This window comes from Mirounga angustirostris, unplaced genomic scaffold (genome assembly GCF_029215605.1).
Source record: "Mirounga angustirostris isolate CCGP_5_RB_7025 unplaced genomic scaffold, mMirAng1.0.hap1 SCAF_5, whole genome shotgun sequence".
Taxonomy (NCBI): domain Eukaryota; kingdom Metazoa; phylum Chordata; class Mammalia; order Carnivora; family Phocidae; genus Mirounga; species Mirounga angustirostris.
Window position 1 is genome coordinate 59,285,085 of NW_026991713.1, and position 10,164 is coordinate 59,295,248.

Below are 10,164 nucleotides of genomic sequence, written 5' to 3' on the forward strand. Positions count from 1 at the left end.
TGAAAATTTTGTGGAAGACTCTCCCTACAAAGCTGATCTAGTTTGTTCCTGTTCCCTAATATATACTCCCCAACCTAGCAGGGACAAACCTAGTAGTCTACTGTGCAGGTGCCATGTTCATTTCTGCCTTTCTCACTTAAGTATGTATGCTTTCCCTCTTGCTGACCCAAATCCTAGTCAATCTTCTGGATCTGGCTCAAAGAGTCCTAAGTCGAGCCCTTGCTGAACTCCAACAGTATTTGGTCTCTACCACGTATTTCACATCTAAATTAGGTCCCACCTTGATATGCCTATTTCACATTATCCTGCCACCTCAGCTGAACTGTGAGATTGCTGGAACCTGGAAACACTCGTTTCCTTGTACTTGGTATATGAGAAAAGCCTACATTTTGGCATCAGACAGAATTTGGGGCTTGAATATTGTTGAGTCCAGTGGACTAAGCCTTATGACTTAGAGGCAAAGAGCCCAGGTCTGGAGCCAGAAACCTTGAGTCCACATCCCAACTCTATCATTTCGCAGCTCTGATCCAGTTTCCCTGCCTGCAAAGTGGAGAGGATATTGAGAATCTTTCCTATCGCATGCAGATATTGCGTGTATTAAATAAGTTACGACATGTGACGTGATGACCTAGTTACTTACTATGTACCACATACTTTAAGGGCTTTATATGTATTACCTCAAATAATATTAATCATGTCACCCAAACATGTACTAGCTTTGTAACTTTAGGGTATCTATCACCACTGAGTTGGCTTCCTAATCTATAAAACAGTGGTAATCTCTCATATACCTGTAGAAGTGGGTAGATGATATGGTGTTTGTCAACATTCAGCTCAAGGCCCGGTATGCTGGATTAAGAATGCCAAAAAGAAAGTAAAATTTGGGGTTTTTTAGTATGTAGTAAGCTTATGTCACTTTTGTGAAATTCTACTTGGCACCCCATAAAGAAAAAGGCCAGGTTTAAAGATGGGACTCATCATTCCAACTAGTAGTCTTTAGAGAAACTTCACTGGAAAGATCATGCAGCAGTTCTTCCTGGAAACTGAAAGAACCCTCCTGAGGATGGCTTAATTACCTCAGAGCAGGGTCTCGTAACCCTGGCTACAAATCAGAATCCCCTGGGAAACTCCTTTAAAGCCACAGTTAGCCGGACCCCATTTGTGAAGATTCTGATCCAATAGTTCTGGAAGATCTGTCACTTTAAAACTACTCAGTGATTCTCCTGCACAACCAAGATTGAAATCCACCTCTTTGAGACTTAACTATGACATCAAAAACTTCCAAACCTCTGAGAAACCATAGACCATATGGTGGGAGAAGAGGAATTGAGTAGCTTGAACAGAAAGTTGATTCACATCACTTGACAAAGGTACTTCGCTTTCCCTCTCCCCAGACCTCAGCTATTTGCCTTGTTTTGACCTACAGAAGGATTGTTTGCCTCTTCAGATTCAGACATTTCCCTTCAGATTCCTGAGAGACATTCCTTCAAGAATAAGGTAGGTTTCAAGAGCCTTTAGACTCGGTTTAACTGTCAAGGTAGCATCGAGGCTGGAATCCTCTTGCCAAGTCTAACATGTATTAAACCAAATGGCCTCCATTATAATCTTGGCCTCCCAACATGGGATATTCAGCTAGCAATAATTAGGCATCAGTATTAAAGCTCTTCTTCTATTATCTTTAAGAATCTAAAGATAACCACACAATATTGGATTATACTGCAACCTTTATTTTCCAGAAAGCCAATTCACTTTATAATAAGTGTTTGTGGCTCTAATATTATCACTAATATGCAGTGTAAGCTTTAAAGAGCCACCCTGTCTTGTGTTCCTGAAAGGTACCTGAGTTTAAATCCCTGGACTTAATCATCTAAATGCCCTCAGGAAAATTTGACATTTAACAGTCTAGCTCTGTGCCCTTTGTCTATGCCCTAGGCATGATGCAAAGCAGAATTGAAATGGGCTATTCTAGGCACTTTTCTATCCTTACTGCTTATGCCAGTCTGCCTTGATCTTTTTCCCTCCTATCAGACTATGCTGTCCCTGCTTTGCAGAAATCTCAGTTATAGCTGTTGCCTGGAAACTTGGGAATCCTTGAAGTGAATATCTGCTAGGATAGCTAAAGACAGCTAGCCATAAGGGAAAGTAGGCCTCCTATTGGCAGTAAAATGTGGCAGATTTGAGACAGTATATTCTTAGTTCACTTCTAGGAGTCTTCAAATGTTAATACCTACAACTTTAGAGATTTCAGACTGGCATTCTCACATAATTATAAAGTAGCCTGAACTTGAACATGGTACTGTTCATTCTTCTGATACCCTCTCCCCAAAAGTGGCTGTGCTGATCTGACAAGTAGCATCCTTCTCTAACAAAGAACTTAATTTAGATAGATTTGGCAAAGAGATGGGAGGGAGCAATGCTGAACAGTAAAGGAGCCAGCTGCCCTAGCCTTGCTTTCTCAACACTCAAGCTGATGGTGTTAAACTTCATCATACCCCAGTACTGTGAGCTTTCCAAGGAGCCCTGCCTGTTTAATACTCTATTTGAGGGCAAAGAATTCTATTCAAAACAACCTATACGACTAAAATATATGTACAAATATTAATTTTTGGTTTTCCAAGGCATATAAGCAGTGAAGTTCTATTACCTAACTGACCAGGCTATTGCTTTAGTCATCACAAACTTTCATAGGAAGATACCCATATCTCTCACTATTCTTTTGAGAACAGAAAGTAGGCCTATGTCAAAACTACCTGATCTTAAATGTCAATATTTTCTTTGCCAACCCATGGTTCCTACTATTTAGGCCTCATGGAGCCAGAAGACTTAGAAATATGTCCTTATGACCCAAACCACAGGATGCCAGCCAGCAGGTTACAGTACCATCTAGCATCATGTAGAAAGGTAAGTTTTCCTGATTAAAAAAAAAAGTTAAGTCACTGGAGGGAGAAAAATAAACTCAGAATATAAAAAGTTAAAGGTTTTTTGTTGTTGTTGTTTTGTTTTGTTTTGTTTTGTTTTGTTTTGTTTTTTTAAGAACAAGCTTCTGACCATACATAGCACTTAGCAGTTCTTAATGTTGGAAATGGTTTGTCTTAAGCATTTCCAGAAAGGAATGGAGGGTGGAATACAGGCATTGTATAATGGCCATTTAACGAGAGCTTTTTCTCTTTTAGAAAAATCCGAAGATAGCTAAAAAGATGGCTAACTGCAAATATAATGCTTGCCATGTGGTCCCAATCAAAAGGCTCAAGGAACATGAGGCTAACTGTGTCAATAGAACTGCTATAGATGATGGTAAGTTTTTTTTAATTTGGGGGGGCAGATAAGTGACATCAAGGGCTATTGCCCCTTACCCTCCATATTTCATAACTAGCCAAATGAGAGGAATGAAAAACAAAAGGAAGTTTCTACTCTGCTTCTATAACTTCTGGTCTGCTTTATTTCAGAGCCATTTAATCTTCCAAAGTTTCTCTCTCCAAGTTTGGAACCAAATGAACAACTTTCTAATACTGCCAGTCAGATCCTTGACCCTGATGTCTGGAACATAGGTGAGCAAGGGTGAATCAGTGAACAGTCATAAATGAAGGCTTGGACCCCAAGTCCTTCGTAGCTAATTAAGTACTGTAGTCCTGGATAAATTAAGTCTTAATACTCCTCCCACAAAATCCTTCAAAACAATCAAACAAATCTGAGAATTTCATCTGTCTCTGAAGAGGCAATCCAGCAAAAAGGAGTCTAATTAAAACCTAAAATCACTTATAACAGTTTAAAGAATCTTATCTTACCAATATCTGGTCACTTTCCACGGAACAAAAGTATTTGGTATAAACTGAAACTTGTATTCTGAAAGGTTTGGGTTTATCCTATCTTAAGTGATATCCTTTCTCTAAAATGTAGCACATTAGGGCACCTGGGTGGCTCAGTTGGTTAAGTGACTGCCTTTAGCTCAGGTCATGATCCCGGGGTCCTGGGATCGAGCCCCACATCAGGCTCCCTGCTCAGTAGGGAGCCTGCTTCTCCCTCTCCCTCTGCCGCTCCCCCTGCTTGTGTTCTCTCTCTCTCTCTCTCTCTATCTCTGTCAAATACATAAAAATCTTTAAAAAAATAATGTTTGTTTTAAAAAAATAAAATGTAGCACGTTATAAAAGAGAATATAATAGAGTAATGCAAGTTCCTTTAACAGATAAAGTTCAAATTGTATTGATATCATGGTTTAATACAACAGATGTTTCCTTGTATAAAAGCCCAGTGCAAGTATTCAGTGGGGATGGTGCCTTGAGAACACAGGCTCTTTTCATCTTGTGACTGTCACCTTCCACACTTGGCTTCCCAAACTGCCACAAAAAGAGAATGGAGGTACAGGTGCCCCTTAAGCATCTTGGCCCCGAAGAAAATACTTCCAGTCACATTCCATTGGCAAAAACTAGTCATATGACCATACCTAACGTCAAGTTGGTAAGAATGCAGTCCCTGGCAAAGCAGCCAATTCCCAGCAACAACTATGGAAGGGAGATTCAAATCTCTGCCGCCAATGGCTTTCTCTGCAACAATATAAAAATGCTCAGGCCTTGTATCACGTCTCCATCCTCTCTTTCTTTCTAGATAACACCCATCATTCTCCTTCATTTGTTCTTAAGACATTTGCTCCAAAAATGCTGGTCTGTGAAAGGTAAGATAAATCATCTTATAGAAGTTATTGGAATAGAGAGCAAAATACCTTTAAGTTTGACTTTTTTTTTTTTTTAGATTGTATTTATTTATTTGACAGAGGGAGACACAGCGAGAGAGGGAACACAAGCAGGGGGAGTGGGAGAGGGAGAAGCAGGCTTCCCGCCGAGCAGGGAGCCCAATGTGGGCTCGATCCCAGGACCCTGGGATCATGACCTGAGCTGAAGGCAGACGCTTAACGAACTGAGCCACCCAGGTGCCCCTTAAGTTTGACTTTTAAAGTGAGCTGGCCACTAGGTCATAGGCATGGCAAATGCGTAAACTTCAATTATGAATTTTGAAAGATCTGTACTCATGGGCTCTGAGTACTTCCATTCCCTCCCGAAGTCTCACTTAGGACTTTAATCCATTAAGGACTTGATTACACAAGGTTCTCAATTCTATGTAAGATTTTCAAGGAATAAAAAACCAATTCCTAAAATTTGGAAGGGAAAATAATTAGTACACTATACATGAAATACACTAACAAGGATCCTCAACCTAACAAACTTGAAGGGCACATCGAAGGGTTAGAGAAGCCATCAATGGAGTTACCACCATATACACAGGGGGACAGGAAGTACAAAGGAACTATATAATACAGAAGCTTGCACAAAATCAATAATTCCTACTCTGACCTTTAATAATATCAACCTTTTTTGATAACGTAATTTAAATCTCCTAGAGCTGGTTATCTAGACCAAATCTCTAGTTCTATTCTTCAACTAACTTTCCTTTTTTGATCGTCATCTACAGTGACTCAAGAGACATAAAAAAAAGAGACTATGGATGGCAAACATCCTAACAACTATAAGTCCTGGAGAAAAGGTAGAGTAACTTTTTTAAACATAGTTTTTTAACATAGTTTTAACTAATACCACTAATGTATTCTAAATCTTCAAAGATTCTTAGACAAACTTTTATTCTTTAAAAAATAAACCTATTGGGGCGCCTGCATGGCTCAGTCGGTTAAGCATCTGCCTTCGGCTCAGGTCATGATCCCAGGGTCCTGGGATCGAGCCCCACATCGGGCTCCCTGCTCAGCGGAGAACCTGCTTCTCCCTCTCCCACTCTCTCTACTTGTGTTCCTTCTCTTGCTGTGTCTCTCTCTGTCAAATAAATAAAAAATCTTTAAAAATATATAAATAAATAAATAATTAAACCTATTTTCTATTCTAAGTCCTTCTTCCCCCACAATAGAAAGCAGGGAAAGTCCCAGTGGCTTTAAGTCAGACTGTGGAGAAAAAGCTACCTAGAACTCTATTTGAAATGCAACTAATGCACATCAAGCTTAGGTCTTCCATAAAAACACTTTCAAAATGACATTACCTTAACGTTCTTTTTCTACCCATAGGTCAGAAAAACTGATGGAGAAGCTGTGGATTAAAGAGCCAGCAGAAAGAAAATTTATTGTCTTTTTTTAAACTTCAGGGAAATCTTAACTGTTTTAGGTAACAACTCCAGTCATTGTTGGCATCTTAACATGTTTTTATTTATTTAAATAAAGAATATTTTTCCTATGACAAGCTTCATTGGATATTTTTATTCTTCCTTGTTTTCATATCCTCATTTGTCAAATGAAAGACCAGAGGGCTTATGTGCCTATTTCCCTTATTAGTAGAGGAAATACAGCTACCATGTGTGCTACGCTAATTCCTTAATCAGGTTCTTTATCCTCCAATTATTTTTCTCCTCCTCCAAGTCATGTACTATATGACAATCAGATCAACCTTCTTCAATCAGTTTTGTACACATCTTCCATGCTTAAAAGATACAGTTTTGGGGGCACCTGGCTGGCACAGTCAGTAGAGCATGTGACTCTTGATCTCGGGGTCGTGAGTTCAAGCCCCACGTTGGGTGTGGAGCTTACTTTAAAAAACGGAACAGAACAAAAGCTACAGTTTTTATGACAAGCTGAGTTTGGAGCATGTCTCCAAATTTCCTCTCTTAACTCTTAGAAGTCTGTTTACTCCCATCTTAAATACACCTTATTCTTTTTACTCTGTTCATTTTAAAATGTCATCCCTTGCCCTTAAACCATTGAAAGCCCTTTCTAGTTTTGTTTTGTTTTGTTTTTTTTAAGTCTAATTCTTAATCCTCACCACATTTAAACCTTCCAGGCGTCCAGCCTCAATCATACCACAAACCTTCCCAAGAGAAGTCAGAATCACATGCTACTTTATATTTGCTATACCATATACCATTAGCCTGGTGCTATGCACGTAGTAGATATTCACATACTTGGTACTTAAACTGAACCCAGACCCAATTTATAACAGGCCAAAATTTGTTCCTCTTAAGCTGTAATTTTTTTTTCCAGCTGGTTAATTTTAAAATAATGACCTTGGTTTGTTGCTAGTTTACCAATTGGTTCAGGTATATTTAGACTTAAAATTAAGGGTCGAAGTTATAATCAAATGGATATCTTTTGCCCTTAGAAGTCTTATCCCGGGGCGCCTGGGTGGCTCAGTCGTTAAGCGTCTGCCTTGGGCTCAGGTCGTGATCCCAGGGTCCTGGGATCAAGCCCCGCATTGGGCTCCCTTCTCAGCGGGAAGCCTGCTTCTCCCTCTCCCACTCCCCCTGCTTGTGTTCCTGCTCTCGTGATCTCTCTCTCTGTCAAATAAATAAATAAAATCTTTAAAAAAAAAAAAAAAGGAAGTCTTATCCCTACCTAAGTATTTTCTAGATCCTTTTCAAATGTTTTTTTTTTCCCCACTTCAATTAAAGCAGAAAACAGAAGGGAGAAAAACCAGATACTTTGAGTATCTAACACATTCTAGTATACTTTGTACAAAGGAGGGCTACTGACTTGCTCCCTTAGATTTACATAATATAAACAAGATTTTTATCTCTTGACTAAGGCCTTACACATATTTTGAATTTTTTAAATTACACTTTGGTATATTAATACCAAAGTATATGAAAATTAAAAGGTTAGGAAAAACGGCCCAAAGATAAAGATGTCTTCCTCTCTCATATTTTCAGTATATGGAATCTTCCCCTAAAAAGCCATGTAGTCTTAATTGGGGTGACTACAGGGGCTCCTGGGTGGCTCAGTTGGTTAGGCGACTGCCTTCAGCTCAGGTCATGATCCCAGGGTCCTGGGATCGAGCCCCGCATCGGGCTCCCTGCTCCGTAGGAAGCCTGCTTCTCCCTCTCCCACTCCCTCTGCTTGTGTTCCCTCTCTCGCTGTCTCTCTCTCTCTCTATTAAATAAACAAAATCTTTAAAGAAAAAAAAAATTGGGGTAACTACATAATTTTTCCTTCAAACCAGGATACTCTTGAGATGAAAGGGGGAATGTTAATTATCCTGAGATAAACAAAAAACCAGGTTGGCCATCCTAGTCTTAGGGATAAAACATCAATAATTAGGCAGTAGTCATTCAAAATATGGATGCCAGATCTACTCATAGTTCACTTTAAGAAGTTTTGAGGGGTACCTGGGTGGTGCAGCCACTTAAACGTCCAACTCTTGATTTTGACTCAGGTCGTGGTCTCAGGGTGGTGAGATCAAGCCCAAAGTTGGGCTCCACACTCAGTGCTTAAGACTCTCCCTCCCCTCCTCTCTCTTGCTCTCAAATAATATTTAAAAAAAAAAAAAGTTCTGAGCCCCTAAAAGAAGGCACAACAGTAACTAAAATACCACTTTTTTTTTGGCCTTTGACATAACATTTGGTCAAAGCTTTAAAAAAAAAAAAACTTACAGAAAATACTTAGTTTTTTTAAAAAACAAAGTTTCAAAGTTATTGCCTCAAGGCCTGCCTAGATTCCCAAAGTCTAAACTATTCCTTCCATACTCCCATAACAGGTGGTTTATGTCTCCATTTAAGCCCTTCATTCTGATTTACTATTAATAAACTATAAGATGCTTTAGGAGAGGCATGATCTTGACTATGTAATAGTCCTGTGCCCACCCACACACACAAAAAAAATCAAAGTTGCTGAATGTGAAGAATCTATATAGACATGGGGTAAAAAGAGAATTAGTACCCTGGCCTAAATATTTATACTGAATAAATCAACCTTTCAAAAACCTTGGTAACCAAATGCACTCATCTTCACCAAAAAAGTCCTACCAAGGCAATTTAAATTATATTTTTCTGGAATAGTAATAAGACATTCTAGCTATAAAGTTTCTTCACTATGATCAAGTTTAAGATTTCCACTTTTACATTCACAGAATGAACTATGGGAAAAAAATTGCTAGGGCCCATTACTCATATCATAGATAACGTACCAAATATAACTCATTGGTTCCCCAGCTTTATCCTATTGTTGGTCCATATCACATGACCTTTTTGTACGGGCTTCCCAAGCAGCTGTGGTATAAAATGAGGAAAGAAAAAAACCTCCAATATTTTAGTCTCTTTAAGAATTATAGTGGCCAAAAAAAAAAAAATTATAGTGGCCATGGTCCATTATAAAGGAGCAGTGTTGACAACTATAGTATAAGGCAACGGCTCTCAAACTTTGTGGGTATTAAAATCACTTGAAGGCTGGGACGCCAAGGTGGTTTAGTCGGTTAAGTGTCTACCTTCAGCTCAGGTCATGATCCCAGGATCCTGGGATCAAGTCACATCGGGCTCCTTGCTCAGCGGGGAGCCTGCTTCTCCCTCTGCCTGCCGCTCCCTCTGCTTGTGCTCTCTTTCCGACAAATAAATAAATAAAATCTTTAAAAAAATTAAAATAAAATCACTTGAAGGCCTTGTTAAAACAGATGATGGTACATTTCACCCCTGAGTTTCTGATTCAGTAGGACTGTAGTAAAGTCTAAGAATTGGCATTTTCTCAAGTTCCCAAGTGATATTCATGCTGTGGTCTGGGACCACACTTTGAGAACCACTGGCCTGAACACAGTTTTAAGTGCTAGGAGTGAAGGAGGGTGGAAGGAGGTTCAAGAAAACATAAGAACTTAATCTCAGAGGTTAGAAAACTTTACAGAAAAAAATGACCCTTGGGTTTAAACATTTGACATTTTTTTCTTTGTTTTTGGTTTTTTTATTGTTATGTTAATCCCCATACATTACATCATTAGTTTTAGATGTAGTGTTCCATGATTCATTGTTTGTGCATAACACCCAGTGCTCCATGCAGAACGTGCCCTCCTCAATACCCATCACCAGGCTAACCCATCCTCCCACCCCCTCCCCTCTAGAACCCTGTTTGTTTTTCAGAGTCCATCGTCTCTCATGGTTCGTCTCCCCCTCCGATTTCCCTCCCTTCATTCTTCCCCTCCTGCTATCTTCTTCTTTTTTTTTTCCTTAACATATATTGCATTATTTGTTTCAGAGGTACAGATCTGAGATTCAACAGTCTTGCACAATTCACAGTGCTTACCAGAGCACATACCCTCCCCAGTGTCTATCACCCAGTTACCCCCTCCCACCCCACCCCCCACTCCAGCAACCCTCAGTTTGTTTCCTGAGATTAAGAATTCCTCATATCAGTGAGGTCAT

At 39.4% G+C, this 10,164-nt stretch overlaps 1 protein-coding gene across 1 annotated transcript; it reads left to right on the forward strand.

Moving 5' to 3' along the window:
- Nucleotides 1-2,808: 2,808 nt before the first annotated feature.
- Nucleotides 2,809-3,562, forward strand: LOC123839440 (gametocyte-specific factor 1-like). Its single transcript, XM_045868935.1, has 3 exons — nucleotides 2,809-2,901; nucleotides 3,174-3,294; nucleotides 3,549-3,562. Exons 1-3 carry the CDS (start codon nucleotides 2,809-2,811, stop codon nucleotides 3,560-3,562), a joined length of 228 nt encoding a protein of 75 aa, XP_045724891.1.
- Nucleotides 3,563-10,164: the final 6,602 nt, after the last annotated feature.